At 38.8% G+C, this 21,528-nt stretch overlaps 1 protein-coding gene across 1 annotated transcript in view; it reads left to right on the forward strand.

Moving 5' to 3' along the window:
• The first annotated feature begins 343 nt into the window (after positions 1 to 343).
• IFT22 (intraflagellar transport 22) overlaps positions 344 to 21,528 on the forward strand; it is a 59,185-nt gene continuing 38,000 nt past the window's right edge. The window contains exon 1 of the mRNA XM_053704599.1: positions 344 to 640. Within this exon, the coding sequence (XP_053560574.1) occupies positions 602 to 640 (39 nt within the window). The 5' untranslated portion in view covers positions 344 to 601. The remainder of the gene's footprint in view (positions 641 to 21,528) is intronic.

The raw sequence follows: 21,528 nt of genomic DNA on the forward strand, positions 1-21,528 counted from the left end.
CATATACAAGAAAAAAGACTATCTCCAAATCTCTGGCTGTCGATTACAAAGCAGCCTCTAATCACGTCTTGTTTCGTGAAACACATGTACAGTATTCTTCTCACTCCTTGACACATTGGTGTTTCTTTCACATTCAGTATAAGCCAAGATAGCAACTGCTGTACACGCACAAGACATACAAGTTGCTAATTGTGAGCCTCCCGCTACCCCGGCCCTTCTATGCTTCTGTACCATGTGATTACTAAAGTCACGTGAATGCTGTGAAGTCAGAAGGGGATGGAATCTAGCCGCTACCCAATCAACACTGAGAACTACTGTAACCACAGCAACTACGAAGGACGCGCTGTGACATAAGGCCTAAGACTGTGACATCTCGCAGTTATGTTATGTTTATGAAAGCGACGTTTGTAGTCAAAGAAGCAACCACTGGAACCGAACAAGTAGCAAAGGGGGGTATAGAATTATCTTAGTTATTAATAGCTATAGTCTTCATTTCAGGGAAGCACTCTAGTCGGTGGTTCTCTTGGAACAACGTTTGCGGTCTTCTTTTAGTATTGTATTTCCCATTTAGGATCATTTCATTTTTTTCTTTGTCCTTCAAATGTTTAAAGCAAAGGTGCTCCTTATAGGACCGAGTGAGGTACGTCATATTTAATATTTAATAGTATTAGAATATGTAGTTGAAATGATTCGGGGACTTGTTTTTAATTTGATACTGGCTCTGCTACAGTGTGTTTCTATCTTTGGTATATGTCACTTAACCCAACGTGTATAGTAAGTTATAAGAATATCCTATCGGCAAGTCCCTATTGCTATGTAGTATACATACACACCGCCTAACTTTATATTATACGCACATTTACACGATTACACTAGAAATGTAATAATTATGCTATGATAACTCTGTTAGCCAAATCAATAAAAGCCAGTTGAAGTAGTCTGCATACCTAAAATTATTGCATAACTTATTTGTAGCCAAGCAATTGACATTTACATATAAGATCAATTTGCCCAGATTTTAAATATTTAAGTTTACATTTTTGCAACAGAGAAATTTATAGTAACCTCCAGATCATCTAAAGTGAACATTAAAGGGGCATTTTACTGTAAAATTGTTTTCCCCTTAATGTGTTTCCAACTACTTACCAACAGCAGAGTATAAAATATATGAAATATTGCTTCTTTTGGTTTATTTTTAGTATGAAATAGCTGGTCCTGTGCTTTGACATTAAATGGGCTGAACTTACAAGGAAATCATATCTCCTTATGGTATCACTTTCTATACACGCACATAATTCCTTATATTATCTCTGTTTGTATACCAGAGGCTAATACTTAGAGAGAACAACTGCAAATTAGCACTTCATTATGTATTTCTCCTACCTCCCACTGTGAGTGTAATTTATTCTGCTGGCTATGCTTACATATCTTTACTTTAGACATTTTTAGTATATGTGGGGATACCACAGCCTAAAGTAGCAGTTCCAATGCCAAAATAAAAGTAAAGGATATAAGATAGCATGTTCTACACTGTCCCTTTTAACCATAAACTGTACTGTAGGATAGCTCTAACCAGTAGCAGACCTACTCAACAGAGGGCCCTGGTGCAAAATATTTTTGGCCCCTCTAAAGATAACTTTATGCTAAGCAATAGTGATAATATACATGCTGCTCTGTATAATGATTTTGGAGGATAGATAAAATACTCTACTGCATTAGGATTGTACACATTCTGCACACACTTCTGTATCAGTGATGTGCGGTGAGGTCAAAGACTGTCTATATATTTCTTTCTTTATCTCTCTCTTTCTTTATCTCTCCCTTTCTTCATCTCTCTCTCTCTTCATCTCTCTCTCTCTTTCTCCTTTTTTTCTCTCTTTATTTATCTTTGTCTCTCGCTCTTTTTTTATCTCTATCTCTTTCTCTCACTCTTTCTTTCACTCTTTTTCTCTCTCTTTCACTCTTTTTCTCTCTCTTTCACTCTTTTTCTCTCTCTTTCACTCTCTTTATCTCACTCGCTTTCTTTCTCTCACTCTCTCTTTCTCTCCTCTTACTCTCACTCTATTCCTCTCACTCACTTCTATTCCTCTCACTTCTCTTCCTCTCACTTCTCTTCCTCTCACTTCTCTTCCTCTCACTTCTCTTCCTCTCACTTCTCTTCCTCTCACTTCTATTCCTCTCACTTTCTTCCTCTCACTCTCTTTCTCTCACTCTCTTTCTCTCACTCTTTCTCTCACTGTCTCTCTTTCTCTCACTCTCTCTTTCTCTCATTCTCTTTCTCTCACTCTTTCTCTCACTGTCTCTCTTTCTCTCACTCTCTCTTTCTCTCATTCTCTTTCTCTCAGTCTCTTTCTCTCAGTCTCTTTCTCTTTCTCTCACTCTCCCTTTCTCTCAGTCTCTTTCTCTCACTTTCTCTTTCTCTCACTATCCCTTTCTCTCACTCTCTTTCTCTCACTCTTTCTTCCTCCCACTCTTTCTCTCACTGTCTCTCTTTCTCTCACTCTCTCTTTCTCTCACTGTCTCTCTTTCTCTCACTGTCTCTTTCTCTCACTGTCTCTTTCTCTCACTGTCTTCCTCTCACTCTCTTCCTCTCACTCTCTTCCTCTCACTCTCTTCCTCTCACTTCTATTTCTCTCACTTCTCTTACTCCTTCCTCTCACTCTCTTTCTTCCTCTCACTCTCTTTCTTCCTCTCACTCTCTCTCTCACTGTCTCTCTTTCTCTCTCTTTCTCTCACTCTTTCTCTCACTGTCTCTTTCTCTAACTTTCTCTCACTCTCTCTTTCACTCTCTCTTCCTCTCACTCTCTCTTTCTTCCTCTCACTCTCTTTCTCTCACAGTCTCTCTTTCTCTCTCTTTCTCAAGGAAAGAGTTCAGTCCCCTCCCCCCACACCTCCGTTTGTTCAGAGAAACAGCTTTGCATCTATCACTGGCCCCAGCTCCATCCTTTACAGCTGCTGTAGAAAACGGTAACACTAACAGAGATTTTGTTTCAGTGAAGGCTGCTGCTTGACTTGACTTGCTGCAGGAACTGTGGTATGCGATATCATAATCTAAAGCATTTCTATCTCAGTTCTTCTGATCACAGCTTTTCCAGCACTGCTGTAACACACTGAAAAGGGCTGTGATCAGAAGCACTGAGATAAAAATGATTTAGTGTGATATCGCATAGTTGCAGTGCAGCAGCCCCTCCCTTAATGGGCTTATACTGCAATGCAAACTTTTATTTCTGAGACCTGTTGAGCTGCAGTTAAAGATTTACAGTGTAACTCACTGTGCAGCTCAACAGGTCTCAGAAATAAAAGTTTGCATTGCAGTATAAGCTGTGCTATTTTTTCTTATAAAAAAAGTATTGTGAAGTTATGTCTGTTTAGTTATAAAAAATGGAAAAAAATTATCATTTGACAGACACCGGTCAGTAGTTACAGTTACATGATCCCATCCGTTCCATTTTGTGAGTCAACTCTTTGCTAGACTGAGCGTGAATTGTGAAGTGAACTTCAACTTACTAGTATTTCAATTCTTTCTTCTGCCTCAATGAATGCCTTCAGAACGGTCACCATCAGCCACAAATTATTTTAGGGCAACAAACGTGGGTGGGACAGAGTCGGCAGGCACTTGCAGCAGCAGCTCCCTCCTGCTTCTACTGTGTCCAACGTCACTTAATCAAGCCCGGCTGGTACACCTCCCCAGCAGCGCTGATGCTGATTGGCTGTGGATTAGAGCTCCACATAGAGGCGGTTTTGTGAAACGCCTCTATTGGAGCGTGGTATGGGCCCGGTCAGACACTACTGGGTGGTGCTAGCTCATAGTGAGCTAAGAACACAGTATCAGCATCAGTGATGTGCAGTCACTAGAGGCAGGTGAGGCAGTGCATCACCTCTCATATGGGCAAAAATATATATTTTTTTTATTGGCTTTAAAAAAAAATTGTAATTTTTTTTTCCCAGCATTTTTTTTTCTCACAGCTATATGTTGTGCAATGAAGAGGCACAAGCAGGTCTGCCCACCATTACACAACATGCTGCGCCATCTACTGGATGCAAGTGGTTAAGATCATTGCATGGCCCATTAACTGCTTATTTGAGGCAGTCCTATTTGGGCTGAACCAATCCAGCGAGAGGCATTAGTAAGTGGAACATAGGGTTGGGGCTGGATGTTAAATCATATAAAACAAAACAAGAACGGAAAAAAACAACTTTCATATATTTTGTTGCTGTCCTGTGAACCTGCTAGCTTTGCTAAAGTGAAAAAGAGAGTTCTGTTCTTCCCCTCTAAGTGCAGTGGAATGTGCCACTGTCACTTCCTGAATCCTTCCAGAGCAGGAGAGAGGCACAGAGAGCAGTGTTTCACCCACATCTTATTAAAGTAAGATTTTACTGAAAGAGATTCTGTTAGTGAAAATGATAATTTAATGAATGTGGTTTAGTGTTTGTTTACTCTTTTACAGCAGGGTCGTTTTTGTATTTTGTTTACTCAAACTTTACACCCACTAACTTAGCAGCTTGCCTCTGTACTTCACACTAAATTATAGACTAATCTTCTGAACTCTCTGTAGCTCTGCTGTTTTATTACTTTAAAATGCTGTGGTCCCCCCCCCCCCTTGTGTGTGTGTCTCTCTCTATCTATCCATCTCTCTCCTTATGTGTTGTTCTCCCCCATGGTCTCTTTCTCTCTCTGTCTCTCTTCCTCCCCCTCTGACTCTCATCCCTTATGTAATGAAAGAATCTATAAGCATAATTTGCAGCATTAAAGTAAAAAGTATGTTTTAAACATATTTTAATGGTCATGGATTTCTAGATCTCATAATCAGAGCAAGCAGTGTGTTATCTGGCAAGAGTTTCTGTTACAATCCTTTAAACTAAAATCAGATGTTTACTAAGTTGACCAGTTTTCCAAGACACCATTTAAAGGGACATGAAACCCATATGAAACCCATATGCAAATTTAAATAACTTTCCAATTTACATCTAATATCTAATTTTCTTCATTCTTTTGATGTCCTTTGTTGAAAATCATATCTAAATATGCTCAGTAGCTGCTGATTGGTGGCTGCACATAGATACCTCATGTGATTGGCTCACCCATGTGCATTGCTATTTCTTCAACAAAGGATATACAAAGAATGAAGGCGTATCCTGCCACTGCCTCACCAGCCTCTGACGTCACTGCACGTCACTGATCAGCATCCATGTTGCGCAATCAAAGAGGGCAGCAGAACGGCTCACTGCCTTCTAATTGCGCAACATGGATGATTAATTTTTGGGATGGGTTACTTGGTTGGGATGGGATCACATCTGGTGGCGTCGGCGGGGGTGTTGTACCTAAGGGGGGCGTGTTAATTTTTTTTAAGGTTTTTTTTTTTTTTTTTTTTTTAAACACAATTGGGGCGGAGCCAGCAGCCAAAGCAGCAAGACGTGCCATTCTAGAGCTCCTGACATTTGATCACAAAAAAACTCATACTTTTGGCACGTTAAGAATTCTTATACCACAATATATGACTTTTAACATGTATTGGAACAATAGGACATATGATATGGGACAATAAAGCAAAACAGTTGACAACGCAACAGTACAAAGGCCTTCCAGCTCGCTGGGATTGCTGCATGGAGTAAGCCGCCATGTTAGGGGACACCTAAGCATCATCTCTTTAATCGGAGATACATCTCTTATTCTTTAACCACCGCTTAAGCTATCCTATGGAGAGGCAAATTGTATCTGCGCTGCACAACTTAATGCTCTCACTGGGTATCCATCAGCAAGCTCTTACTAGGAAGTTGAGAGCTGCTGTTGACCCACAACAAATTGCACCGCTGGCAGGGGAAACTGAGGAGGTTGCCAGTAATCGTGATTCAGACATGCCACATTGGAAAGGAGATACGCATCAGGATGCAGAGAAGGTGTGAAAGACAGCAATTCAGAGTCCCAGACCTGAGATGGCAGAACAGATATGTATTTGTGAGCAGTACAGTGCCCTACAGCCCTCCGCCATTTACACAGATCCTGAGCAGCATTGCGCAGTTCAGCTGGAGGTGTCGCAGATGCGGATGAAAGGAACAAGTCGAATAAGCAGTCTAAAAACCACAACCCACACTCCCATTAACAATGTGGAGCATGATATAACCAGAAGCCCTACCTCAAACCCAGAGGCTCCGTCAAGTGAGACACTAGATGCCGAGATCTGGTTGAAGTTGCGTCCTAAGCAGCAGTCCCTAACTGTATACTCTAGGAGCCATTCATACTTTACCAGACAGGGACGTTCTGATGTTCGAGCCGGAATTGGGTAAGCACTTTTATTGGAAGGTCCTGGACAGATCAGGAGAGCTGACCCGTGGTGAAATGATTGCTCCTTATGGGAGACATGATAAATACCTGCCAACAACAACCCTCAGGCTCCTTAGCTGATCGCGACTATACTTGTATAGTCTATAGTCTTCTGCAAGGGACACGCAGACACCAGCTGTGTTTATGCTCAGAGATATACCCGGGACTTTTGTGGAAACTGGCATAGGCTGATTGAACTTGCAAGTATTATCGTTCAGCAGAACATGCCACTTATCACTAGGGCTGCAACAACTAATCGGTAAGATTGATCATAAAAATAGTTGTCAAAGAATGTCATTATCAATTAGGTGGTCAGCGATTAGTTGGTTATTGCACAGCACCAGCTGCTTCAATCCGATGAACTCCTGCACATGGTATTGTGCAAACATTTTTATTTATTATTATTTTTTCTATCCGATTAATCGGATAATTATTGTCCGATTAATCGGATAGAAAAAAGATTAAAAAAATAAATAAATTAAATTTTTTTTGCACAATCTTAGTTGCAGTAGATCGTCAGATTAAAGCAGCTGGTGCTGTGCAACTGACCAACTAATCGCTGACCACCTAATTGATAATGAGATTTGTTGACAACTATTTTTATGATCTAAACTTACCGATTAGTTGTTGCAGCCCTACTTATCACATTATGATACTGAGTGCTAATGTTTTTGTTTTATTTCCTTTCCCTGCTCCTTCATTTTGTTTTCATATTCCCTGAATTTCTGTTGAGCAACTAATTTGACATTTACTTATATTTATACACCTCATACTGACCTATTTACCATACCACATTGTCAGATCTAACTCTAACTCATATGTTCCACAGTCTATCTATACCTATTTGGATTGAGCATCCCTTAATAATGAGTATTTAAGCTATCACCAGAGAGGTGTCTATGACAGCGGATTTTGCTCCTGTTATTTCAAGCTAGACACTCATACAAATGTGAGTCTAAAGCCTATTTTATGTCTCATAGATACTATTATTGTCTGAAATAGTTTACGATCTGGTGGACTATAATCCCCAATGCAAATAGTTGGGATCCAGGTATATGGGCACTTATAGATTAACTAACTGTATTTGCGTTAGAATATTTCACATATATTTTATTGAGCTATGGTATTCAGATATAGTACAGGGATCTATGATCACCCCCTCTACCTAGGAAATATGGCTTAGCATATAGATAACAAACCCTTGTGGTACACTTGTGGGGGTCGGAATTTGGATAAACTTCATTTTAGCCCTAGTGTATAGTTTTTAGGGATGAAGGAACCTTGAAATAATCCCTTTTAAGAACACTATTGGGAGCAATATATTATAATACTAGTTGTGGACACCAAGCAAATTATAGGGCAGTTAAATTCATTTTTTTTTTTTTTTTTTTTTTAAATATTTTTTATTGAGGATTAAGCATTACAACAGATGTCACAACGCAGGTGACTAACAATTTCACACATATATAAACATTATGTTGTTGTAATAACACAGTAAATATAGCTATTGATGGAAATGCAGAGCATATAGATCGGGCATGTCAAGTATGAAATAAAATATCTACCACATAAACCTCATTTTTCGATTAATATGAACACAAATATCAACTACAGAAACCTCATTTTTGAATAATATGAGCAGACTTTGAGTACAGGGACTGGGTAATACTTCAGTCCTATATATTAACACAACTTTCTAGGGACTTCATAAAGTCAGCTTAGGAATATCTGTTCGTACACTTCATCTAGTAATCGCAGTTCGCAGCTCCAGGCGGGGGAGGCTTTTTATGGGAAGAAGGAGGGAAGGGAGAAACATGAGCTAGGGCGAAAAATAGGTCCCATGTTACAGGAAGGGGGGGGGGAGGGGAGAGGAGGGGGGGGAGGGCAAGAGAGAGGGGGGGCGATCAGTTTTTGGTAGGAAGTTTAGAGAAGCGGGTGCTATCGGCTAATTAGCACATCTTTAACTGGGTATGAAAGTTTAATTATGATAATGGGAGTGGTCGGAAACTTTATCATGACTATATATTTAGTTGTGAATTCCCTGATAGTTAAACCAGGTTTACCAAATCTGCCAATATAGCTCTTCCTTATCCATGCTAGAATAGAAACTTTGTTCCATTTTGGCGTATACCTGCATTATAGATGTAATAGCTGTAATATCTGGGGGTTGGGTTTGCTTCCAGGCCCTTGCTACAGGGAGTGCAGAATTATTAGGCAAATTAGTATTTTGACCACATCATCCTCTTTATGCATGTTGTCTTACTCCAAGCTGTATAGGCTCGAAAGCCTACTACCAATTAAGCATATTAGGTGATGTGCATCTCTGTAATGAGAAGGGGTGTGGTCTAATGACATCAACACCCTATATCAGGTGTGCATAATTATTAGGCAACTTCCTTTCCTTTGGCAAAATGGGTCAAAAGAAGGTCTTGACAGGCTCAGAAAAGTCAAAAATAGTGAGATATCTTGCAGAGGGATGCAGCACTCTTAAAATTGCAAAGCTTCTGAAGCGTGATCATCGAACAATCAAGCGTTTCATTCAAAATAGTCAACAGGGTCGCAAGAAGCGTGTGGAAAAACCAAGGCGCAAAATAACTGCCCATGAACTGAGAAAAGTCAAGTGTGCAGCTGCCAAGATGCCACTTGCCACCAGTTTGGCCATATTTCAGAGCTGCAACATCACTGGAGTGCCCAAAAGCACAAGGTGTGCAATACTCAGAGACATGGCCAAGGTAAGAAAGGCTGAAAGACGACCACCACTGAACAAGACACACAAGCTGAAACGTCAAGACTGGGCCAAGAAATATCTCAAGACTGATTTTTCTAAGGTTTTATGGACTGATGAAATGAGAGTGAGTCTTGATGGGCCAGATGGATGGGCCCGTGGCTGGATTGGTAAAGGGCAGAGAGCTCCAGTCCAACTCAGACGCCAGCAAGGTGGAGGTGGAGTACTGGTTTGGGCTGGTATCATCAAAGATGAGCTTGTGGGGCCTTTTCGGGTTGAGGATGGAGTCAAGCTTAACTCCCAGTCCTACTGCCAGTTTCTGGAAGACACCTTCTTCAAGCAGTGGTACAGGAAGAAGTCTGCATCCTTCAAGAAAAACATGATTTTCATGCAGGACAATGCTCCATCACACGCGTCCAAGTACTCCACAGCGTGGCTGGCAAGAAAGGGTATAAAAGAAGAAAATCTAATGACATGGCCTCCTTGTTCACCTGATCTGAACCCCATTGAGAACCTGTGGTCCATCATCAAATGTGAGATTTACAAGGAGGGAAAACAGTACACCTCTCTGAACAGTGTCTGGGAGGCTGTGGTTGCTGCTGCACGCAATGTTGATGGTGAACAGATCAAAACACTGACAGAATCCATGGATGGCAGGCTTTTGAGTGTCCTTGCAAAGAAAGGTGGCTGTATTGGTCACTGATTTGTTTTTATTTTGTTTTTGAATGTCAGAAATGTATATTTGTGAATGTTGAGATGTTATATTGGTTTCACTGGTAAAAATAAATAATTGAAATGGGTATATATTTGTTTTTTGTTAAGTTGCCTAATAATTATGCACAGTAATAGTCACCTGCACACACAGATATCCCCCTAAAATAGCTATAACTAAAAACAAACTAAAAACTACTTCCAAAACTATTCAGCTTTGATATTAATGAGTTTTTTGGGTTCATTGAGAACATGGTTGTTGTTCAATAATAAAATTAATCCTCAAAAATACAACTTGCCTAATAATTCTGCACTCCCTGTATAGTTAAATTCATTTTATTTTTAAGTGTTTAAGTTGTTTTTTGAGTGAATAATTTACTGCTGCAGCCATAGCCCTCACTATTAAAAAGTTTATGAGTTATATCCATTTCCTGGGCTAAATATTTTTGTATTAATCTCAAGCCTGACACGGGACCAGACTCCAATCCCTTTTCGCTACTTACTATAGTAATTCTCGCGACTTGACTGGCTAGATACGCAGGTCCATATCTCTTACTAAATGAGACACGCAGGATTATGGATATTTATCATGTTTGGTCTACATACCTCCCAAGACAGTCAGGTTTTGTTTTATTGACTTATTACCATTGTTATAACTGTGTATTATGCTTAAAGGGACATTAAACACTTTGAGATGGTAATATAAAATGATAAATTGTATATATAAAACAACTCTGCAATATACTTTCATTATTTATTTTGTCCTCTTTGCCTGTTATTCCATTCTGAAATTGTGAGCTTTTCAGTTCCTGTTAGAAATGGAAGTGCAGAACACTGTTAAATCCAGCACAACCATTGGCTGCACTCTCTAATGACCTATATATAACTGTCCCTAATTGGCCACAGCAGAGAAGGTAAAACAAGTTACAACATGGCAGCTCCCAGTGTTTTATAGACACTAAAACTTTACATTTATTTTGTCACTTTTCAAACAACTAATGAAACTTTAAAAAATACATCTACATGTTAGTCATGGACTAATCTTTTCTTTGAATGCATCATTCTATCTAGCATGTATTTAGTGTTTAATGTCCCTTTAAGTATCTATATCAAGTGATGTACTTTCCCTATTAACCTACATTAGTTATGGCCCTGATTAGCCTTCTAGACTAGGTAATACATTGAGTAGCTCTAGACTAAATGATAAATAGTCTTTCTACCTGGCCACAGATATCTACCATTAATAATAACCTCTCCTCTATTCATATTATTCACCCGCTTACCTCTCCCCTTGTTACTCTATTTTGCTGTTTAGGTGGTTCCGCCCCCCCCATCTTCCCCTATATTTCGAGCGGCTCTTGCCCGCTGATTTTCTTTCCCCCCCCCCCCTACACACTGTGGCCCAAATGTGGTCATCACAAAAGCTAACCCTCCACATCTTGTCATCACTACAACAGAAAATCACTGAGTACTTCTTCTATAGATGTGGAGATTATCTCTCATTTAATATAATATAAAATGGAGTCTTATTTTCTATTGCCCAAATCCTTTTCTTTCACCTCATCAAGTCATGATATGTAACTTTAAAATTGCACACTGATACGTTTTTTTCTACCCCTAGTGGACAGCTCTTATTTCTGTATAGTCAAATACTTTTATTAGTATCTATGTATTTTCCAATATTAGAAAACAGATTTGATATGTGAAGTTACAACATTTATACTGTCTTATTGGTTTATCTGTCATGTACTAGCTATGTATATCTTGCCCTGATGAAACTGTTGGCAACGGGCGAATTCTGTATATTATTTTTCTTTGAAACTTCAATAAAAAACAAACAAAAAAAAACAAAACAAAAAAACATTTTTTTTTTAATTTACCATAATTAAAATCCTTTTTTCTGATTGGACACTTTACTGAATCTGTATAGACTGGCTGCTATGGGCCTCCTCCAGCATTTGGGCCCTGGTGCCACGGTACCTGCTGCACCAATGGTAGTTCGGCCAATGGCTCTAACAATGGTCATATATGCCTCTGTCTGCTATATCCTCAGCTCTCTAATAAAACAACAAAAATTATATAGTAATAATGGACATGCTAGTTCAGTTATACACTGTAGGATAACTATATTGGTACTACTGAGAAAATGTGAGTGGGAAACAGTCAAAGGCCCAGATTACGAATGGAGCACTAAAGTTTGAGCGAGAGCGATAAGGGGTTTATAGCGTGTGTTTGCGCTCATTGGGTTTAATACTGGTATTACAAATTTAAGTTGAGCGCAATCGCTGTTTACTCTAGAATGATTACCGCGTCCTCAGGGCACTGGTTAACTGTTTTACGAAACAAAACACATCAAAAATATATTACAAAGTACACACACAGTCATAATAACACCATCTAATAAAAATTAAATAAAAAAAATATTGCACACAAAAGTGATAAAAGCTCAAACATATGAGGTCTCAGGTGCTAGAAATAAAGAGGCAGGCAAACGGCTTTAACATAGAGATATACACATATACATGTCAAAAGATGTATATATATATATATATACACCCAGGTGGCCCTCGGGTTCAATTTGCACCGTTTCAGAATAACAACCTTTTTTTCCAGTCATGTGACTGCTATTGAAAAGCATTGAGAAGCAGTGCATTGATTAAAATAGCCAGTAGGTGGAGCTGTCCGCTTGTGTTGCAGCAAAGATATGCAAGTCAAGCAAGCTAAAATTAATCAGTATAACTAGACCTGAGCTATCGAGCAGCTTTCATAGGAACAAGATCTTCCTGTCTATAAATCAGTCCAGATTGAAATGCATAGAAATAATTGTTTGAAGAAAAATGAAAGTAAAGTCTGTGTTGTGTGATTATTTTATTAGGTTTATAATGATGTTTAGCAAATGTTTTTGCTCATTTAACTTAGTTTAATTATATATTCTGTGTTGTGTGATTATTTTATTAGGTTTATAATTCTCTCTCTCTCTTCTCTCTCTTCTCTCTCTCTCTTCCCTCTCTCTCTTCTCTCTCTCTCTTCTCTCTCTCTTCTCTCTCTCTTCTCTCTCTCTTCTCTCTTCTCTCTCTTTTCTCTCTCTCTTCTCTCTCTTCTCTCTCCTCTCTCTCCTCTCTCTCTCTCTCCAAAATGAACAAGCAATACTGAATAAAGAGACATAAGTGAAGCAGAGCAAAACAGAACAAACAGATTGATCATGTAGTAGAAACATATCAATGAGAATATTTCAGCACTCTAGCTAGGTATTGCAAGTCACCCAAGGGCCACTGCCTAGGCCCAAAAATACATATGAAGAATAGCAAGAGTGACCGCAAATTCCAATATAAATTTATTAAATAAGACAAAAGTAGGGCAACGTTTCGGGACCTTATCCCTTAGTCATGCCATGCTTAACACAAACAACAGAGTGATTTATATACAGGTGTGCCACTAGGTGGCGCTCAAGAACAATTAACCCATTCTTTATATATATATTCACAATTTAACTATACAATTTTAAGTCTCAATATTAGCAATTCATCGCGCCTGACATGTACAGCAGCAACCAATGTGTAAAAAATATTTAAATCAACATCATTTCATCATAGAAAGTCATTTCATCATAAGAAATTCAATATTTATAATCAACATTAATTCATCATAAGAATACAGTGAGGTCCCAGTCTTTATTTAACCCTTTTGGTTCTAAACACTCAAGTTCATATATCCAATAGGACTCTTTTTGTTTGAGCATTAACTCCCTATTACCCCCTCTTCGTGGAGTGTCAATACTGTCAATTATCTGAAATTTTAATTGACTAATGGAATGGCCAGCCTTTAAAAAGTGGGCAGCTAGGGGGGCTTTTGTATTACCAGTCCATATATTACTTTTGTGTTCGATAATTCTGTCCTTAGCGGATCTAGTGGACTCTCCTACATATATGTAGTAGAAACCCCACAACATCATGAGAGATGGATTAAAATGATTAGACCCCAAGGTTTTCATAAAGTGTTATACTTTGTATTTACTGTACTTATTTCCCATTCCAATGTTTTTACAATCGACTAGTCGAGGGCTGTTGCTTTCGACTAGTCGAAATTACCCCCTCTTGCCAGAAAATAGGTATTAAATGCAAAATATTTTTAATGTCGTAAAATTGTTTTTTTTTTTTTAAATTTATTTTTTAAAATTTATTAATAACACGTTATCATAACTGCCACCAAGTGAGACAATCCGCAATCGGTAGTAGGCTTAGGCTAAGGCTGCGGGCTGGTAGGCTGGCTAAGGGCTGTTTTTGACTATCAAAATATAGCAAAATTGAATATATCAGTAATCGACTAATGCCGTACTAGTCGATTAATGAGAGACTAATCGATTAGTCGACTAGTCTAACTCAGCCTTAAAATATATATATATATATATATATATATATATATATATGTATATATATATATATGTGTATATGTATGTTATAGATATATTATTGTGCCAAAAAAAATATATATATATATATAACATTGTATGTAAAGAACATTGGAATGGGAAATATTTTTATTTTCATGTTGGGTTAGAGCACATAAGAATGTGCGATCGTGTTTGCACGCAAGTAGGGGCCCGACGCACGCAATAAGCTAAACTTTTAGTGCAGTTAATGCTCGAGCGGGAGCGTTAATTAACGCTCCACTTGTAATCTGGCCCAAAATGTTTAGTAGTGAGGAAGAAAATTTAGACAGGGGTGCATTGTAGAGGGAGGGTTCTGGGATATTTTAGTTTTATATACATAACATAAACAAGATTTAAAAATGTGTAAAGGTAAACTACTGCAGTTCATTAGAATATTTTATTATTACACTAATGTTCCATAATAATTGTTAAACCCTCACAAAGGTGTTGAACACATAGTTAAGCAGTAGGAGTATTGCCAAGCTGCTCCTGAGCAGGACAGCGCCAATGATTAGTGGTTGCATGCAAATGGATACCCATATTGGCACACTGCCCATATCCTGCTTAGGAACAGCCATAAGACTTTAACCCCTTAACGACCAGCGACATACCCTGTACAGCGCTGCTGTCCTGGGTCTTTCTCTGGCGCGATCTCGCTAAAAGTAGCGAGATCACGCTATTTCTGCATGCCCAACATGTGGGGCAGTGCAGAAATAAAAGAGCAGAGGTACCGATGGTGCCAATCGTTGGTGGTGTGGGAGGGTTAGGAGGGTGGGAGTCCCATTGCTGGAGGGGGCAGGGGGGACCGCTACGCTACAGATTTTTTTTTTTAGAGCGGCAGTGAGTGGGAAGGAGGGAGAGTGAAGGAGGGAGAGGGGGCTCTTATAGTGGAGGGGGGATTAGAGGGTGGGAAAGCGATCTGGGGGGGGGGGTAATAAGGGGGGCAGCTAGATTACAGAAAAAAGTATTATTATTATAAAATAAAACAACATTGATGGATAACTGGGTACTGGCAGATAGCTGCCAGTATCTAAGATGGTGGGAATTAGAAGGGGGAGGGTTAAAGAGCTTTTTGGGAGGGATCACAGAGGTGGGAAGGTAGTGGGGTAATCAAACACTATGGAAAATAATAATAATATATTAAAAAAAAAAATGTTTAAAAAGGTATAAAACTGCATACTGGCAGACTGTCTGCCAGTACTTAAGATGGGGGTGACCATTGGAGGGTGGGGGAAGGAAGAGAGCTGTTTGAGAGGGATCAGGGCGGGATCATGAGGTGAGAGGTGTCAGGTGGAAGGCTAACCTCTACACTAAAGCTAAAATTAACCTTACTAGCTACCTAATTAACCCATTCACTGCTAGGAATTTTAAAAGTGTGGTGCACAGCTGCAATTAGCGGCCTTCTAATTACCAAAAAGCAATGGCAAAGCCATATATGTCTGCTATTTCTGAACAAGTGGATCCCAGAGAAGCTTTTACAATAATTTGTGCCATGATTGTACAAGCAGTATGTAAATCATTTTAGTGAGAAACACAAAGTTTGTGAAAAAGTTAACTTTTTTTTTTTTTATTTGGTGGCATGAAATATAACAAAATGGCCTAGATCAATACTTAGGGTTGTCTACTAAAAAATGTATATATATTTTTTGATAGGTAAATAAAAAAATAAGGCTCCATTTCTGTTTAAATGTAGTGATGGCAAAAATGCTAAAAAATGTTCTGGTCTTTTGGGGAAGTCTTAGTCTGAACTGCCCGGTCCTTAAGTGGTTAAAGGACTACATTTTCTTTCATGCTTCAGATAGGGTGTACAATTGTATACAGCTTTCCAGTTTTCTTCCATAATCTTATTTGCTTCATTCTCATGGTGTCTTTTTTTCCAGGAACAGCAATACATTACTGGTTGTTAGCTAAATACATCAGGTTAGCCAATGACAAGAGACATATTTGCAGACACCAATGAGTAGCTAGCTCCTGGTAATACATTGCAGCTCTTGAGTCTACCTAAGTATGCTTTGCAACAAATGATACAAAGAGAACAAAGCAAATTAGATAACAAAAGTATATTGGAAAGTTATTTGAAATTGTATGTTCTATCCAAATCACAAAATACAATTTTAACTTTGTTGGTACTTCACTATTACACTAATAAAAAAAATAACATAATTTATCTAAGAGTTTACCTGATAAATTCATTTCTTTCATATTGGCAAGAGTCCATGAGCTAGTGACATATGGGATATACAATCCTACCAGGAGGGGCAAAGTTTCCAAAACCTCAAAATGCCTATAAATACACCCCTCACCACACCCACAATTCAGTTTAACGAATAGCCAAGCAGTGGGGTGATAAAGAAAGGAGTAGAAAGCATCAACAAAGGAAATTTGGAAATAATTGTGCTTTATACAAAAAAATCATAACCACCATAAAAAGGGTGGGCCTCATGGACTCTTGCCAATATGAAAGAAATGAATTTATCAGGTAAATTCTTACATAAATTATGTTTTCTTTCATGTAATTGGCAAGAGTCCATGAGCTAGTGACATATGGGATATCAATACCCAAGATGTGGAGTCTTCCACTCAAGATTTACTAGAGAGGGAGGGAATAAAACAAAAACAGCCATATTCCGCTGAGAAAATAATCCACAACCCAAAAATAAGTTTATTTTCACTTTTGAAAGAAAAAAACTTAAATCAAAAAGCAGAAGAATCAAACTGAAACAGCTGCCTGAAGAACTTTTCTACCAAAAATTGCTTCCGAAGAAGCAAATACATCAAAATGGTAGAATTTAGTAAATGTATGCAAAGAGGACCAAGTGGCTGCTTTGCAAATCTGATCAACTGAAGCTTAATTCTTAAAAGCCCATGAAGTGGAGACTGATCTAGTAGAATGACCTGTAATTCTCTGAGGCGGGGTTTGACCCAACTCCAAATAAGCTTGATGAATCAAAAGTTTCAACCAAGAAGCCAAGGAAATAGCAGAAGCTTTCTGACCTTTCCTAGGACCAGAAAATAAAACAAATAGACTAGAAGTCTTCCTGAAATTTTAGTAGCTTCCACATAATATTTCAAAGCTCTTACCACATCCAAAGAATGTAAGGATCTCTCCAAAGAATTCTTAGGATTAGGACATAAAGAAGAGACAACAATTTCTCTACTAATGTTGTTAGAATTCACAACCTTAGGTAAAAATTGAAAAGAAGTCCACAAGACTGCCTTATCCTGATGAAAAATCAGAAAAGGAGACTCACAAGAAAGAGCAGATAGCTCAGAAACTCTTCTAGCAGAAGAGATAGCCAAAAGGAACAACACTTTCCAAGAAAGTAGTTTAATGTCCAAAGAATGCATAGGTTCAAATGGAAGAGCCTGTAAAGCCCTCAGAACCAAATTAAGACTCCAAGGAGGAGAAATTGACTTAATGACAGGCTTAATACGAACTAAAGCCTGTAAAAAACAGTGTATATCAGGAAGTATAGCAATCTTTCTGTGAAATAAAACAGAAAGAGCGGAGATTTGTCCTTTCAAGGAACTTGCAGACAAACCCTTATCCAAACCATCCTGAAGAAACTGCAAAATTCTAGGAATTCTAAAAGAATGCCAGGAGAATTTATGAGAAGAACACCATGAAATGTAAGTCTTCCAAACTCTATAATAAATCTTTCTAGAGACAGATTTACGAGCTTGTAACATAGTATTAATCACTGAATCAGAGAAACCTCTATGACTTAGAACTAAGCGTTCAATTTCCATACCTTCAAATTTAATGATTTGAGATCCTGATGGAAAACGGACCTTGAGATAGTAGGTCCGGCCGTAACGGAAGTGGCCAAGGCGGGCAACTGGACATTCGAACCAGATCCGCATACCAAAACCTGTGTGGCCATGCTGGAGCCACCAGCAACACAAAAGACTGTTCCATGATGATTTTGGAAATCGCTCTTGGAAGGAGAACTAGAGGCGGGAAGATGTAAGCAGGTCGATAACACCAAGGAAGTGTCAGCGCATCCACTGCTTCCGCCTGAACATCCCTGGACCTGGACAGGTATCTGGGAAGTTTCTTGTTTAGATGAGAGGCCATGAGATCTATCTCTGGAAGCCCCCACATCTGAACAATCTGAAAAAACACATCTGGATGGAGAGACCACTCCCCTGAATGTAAAGTCTGGCGGCTGAGATAATCCGCCTCCCAATTGTCTACACCTGGGATATGTACCGCAGAGATTAGACAGGAGCTGGATTCCGCCCAAGCAAGTATCCGAGATACTTCTTTCATAGCTTGGGGACTGTGAGTCCCACCCTGATGATTGACATAAGCCACAGTTGTGATATTGTCTGTCTGAAAACAAATGAACGGTTCTCTCTTTAGTAGAGGCCAGAACTGAAGAGCCCTGAGAATTGCACGGAGTTCTAAAATATTTATTGGTAATCTCACCTCTTGAGATTTCCAAACCCCTTGTGCTGTCAGAGACCCCCAAACAGCTCCCCAACCTGAAAGACTTGCATCTGTTGTGATCACAGTCCAGGTTGGGCGAACAAAAGAAGCCCCTTGAACCAAACGATGGTGATCTATCCACCATATCAGAGAGTGTCGTACATTGGGATTCAAGGATATTAGTTGTGATATCTTTGTATAATCCCTGCACCATTGATTCAGCATACAAAGCTGTAGAGGTCTCATGTGAAAATGAGCAAAGGGGATTGCGTCCCATGCTGCAGTCATGAGACCTAAAACTTCCATGCACATAGCCACTGAAGAGAATGACTGAGACTGAAGGAGCCGACATGCTGCGACCAATTTTAAATGTCTCTTGTCTGTTAGAGACAGAGTCATGGACACTGAATCTATCTGGAAACCTAAAAAGGTGACCCTTGTCTGAGGAATCAAGAAACTTTTTAGTAAATTGATCCTCCAACCATGTTTCCGAAGAAACAACACTAGTTGATTCGGGTGAGATTCTGCAGTATGTAAAGACTGAGCTAGTACCAAGATATCGTCCAAATAAGGAAACACCGCAATACCCTGTTCTCTTATTACAGATAGTAGGGCACCCAGAACCTTTGAAAAGATTCTTGGAGCTGTTGCTAGGCCAAATGGAAGAGCAACAAATTGGTAATGCTTGTCTAGAAAAGAGAATCTCAGAAACTGATAGTGTTCTGGATGAATCGGAATATGAAGGTATGCATCCTGCAAGTCTATTGTAGACATATAATGTCCTTGCTGAACAAAAGGCAGAATAGTCCTTATAGTCACCATCTTGAAAGTTGGGACCCTTACATAATGATTCAAAATTTTCAGATCCAGAACTGGTCTGAACAAATTTTCTTTCTTTGGTACAATGAATACGTTTGAATAAAACCCCAAACCTTGTTCCTGAGGAGGAACTGGCATGATTACCCCTGAAGACTCCAGGTCTGAAACACACTTCAGAAAAGCCTGAGCTTTTACTGGATTTACAGGAATGCATGAGAGAAAAAAATCTTCTCACAGGAGGTCTTTCTTTGAATCCTATTCGATACCCTTGAGAGACAATGCTCTGAATCCAATGATTTTGGACAGATTTTATCCAAAAATCCTTGAAAAACCTTAATCTTCCCCCTACCAGCTGAGCTGGAATGAGGGCCGCACCTTCATGCGGACTTAGGGGCAGACTTTGGTTTCCTAAATGGCTTGGATTTATTCCAATTTGAGGAAGGCTTCCAACTGGAAGCAGATTCCTTGGGAGGAGGATTGAGTTTTTGTTCCTTATTCTGACGAAAAGAACGAAAACGGCTAGAAGCCTTAGATTTACCCTTAGGTTTTTTTATCCTGGGGCAAAAACACTCCTTTTCCTCCAGTGATAGTTGAAATAATAGAATCCAACTGAGAACCAAATAAATTATTACCTTGGAAAGAAAGAGATAGTAATCTAGATTTAGATGTCATATCAGCATTCCAAGATTTAAGCCACAAAGCTCTTCTAGCTAATACAGCTAAAGACATGGATCTAACATCAATTTTGATAATATCAAAAATGGCATCACAAATAAAATGATTAGCATGTTGCAGTAAGCGAACAATGCTAGATATGGCAGAATTCAATTCATGTTGCGCTAAATTTTCCAACCCGAAAGTTCATGCAGCCGCAACATCACCCAAAGAAATAGCAGGTCTGAGAAGATGACTTGAATATAAATAGGCCTTCCTTAGATAAGATTCAAGCTTCCTATCTAAAGGATCCTTAAAGGAAGTGCTATCTTCCATAGGAATAGTGGTACGTTTAGCAAGAGTAGAAATAGCCCCATCAACTTTGGGGATCTTTTCCCAAAACTCTATAGATTTTGCTGGTAAAGGATACAATCTCTTAAACCTTGAAGAAGGAATAAAGGAAGTACCTGGCTTATTCCATTCCTTAGAAATCATATCAGAAATAGCCTCAGGAATGGGAAAAACACCTGGGGAAACCACAGGAGGTTTAAAAACAGCATTTAAACGTTTATTAGACTGAACGTCAATAGGACTGGTTACCTCAATATCCAAAGTAATTAACACTTCTTTTAATAAAGAACGCATATACTCTATTTTAAATAAATAAGTAGTTTTGTCAGTGTCAAAATCTGAGGAAGGATCTTCTGTTTCAGATAGATCCTCATCAGAAGAGGATGAATTATTATGTTGTTAGTCATTTGAAATTTCATCAGCTAAATGAGAAGTTTTAAAAGACCTTTTACGTTTATTAGAAGGTGGAAATGCAGACAAAGCCTTCATAATAGATTCAGAAACAAATTATTTAAAATTTACAGGTATACCATGCACATTAGAAGTTGAAGGAACTGCAACTGGCAATGTACTATTACTGATAGAAACACTGCATGTAAAAGTTTATCATGACAACTATTACAAATGACATTCGGTGGAATAATTTCTACAATTTTACAACAAATGCACTTAGCTTTTGTAGAACCCATGTCAGGCAGCAATGTTCCAGCAGAAACTTCAGAGGCAGGATCAGATTGGGACATCTTGCTCAATGTAAGAGAAAAAACAACATATAAAGCAAAATTATCTATTTCCTTAAATGACAGTTTCAGGAATGGGAAAAAATGCAAAAGCATAGGCCTCTTGATAGAAAAGAAAACAGGAGGCAAACAACAATGGGGTATTGAAATAATGAAGAAAAAATTGGCGCCAAGTATGACGCACAACGTAACGTAAACTTTTTTTGGCGCCAAAAATGACCGGAATTGACACACTTGCGTCACTAATGACGCTGCCGTGTGAAAGGTCTCGACGTCACGTATGACGCCGGAAATTACGAAGTTGCGTCAAAAACGTAATTTCCCGCGCCAAAAAAGTTTGCGCCA

Source organism: Bombina bombina, chromosome 3 (genome assembly GCF_027579735.1).
Source record: "Bombina bombina isolate aBomBom1 chromosome 3, aBomBom1.pri, whole genome shotgun sequence".
NCBI lineage: Eukaryota > Metazoa > Chordata > Amphibia > Anura > Bombinatoridae > Bombina > Bombina bombina.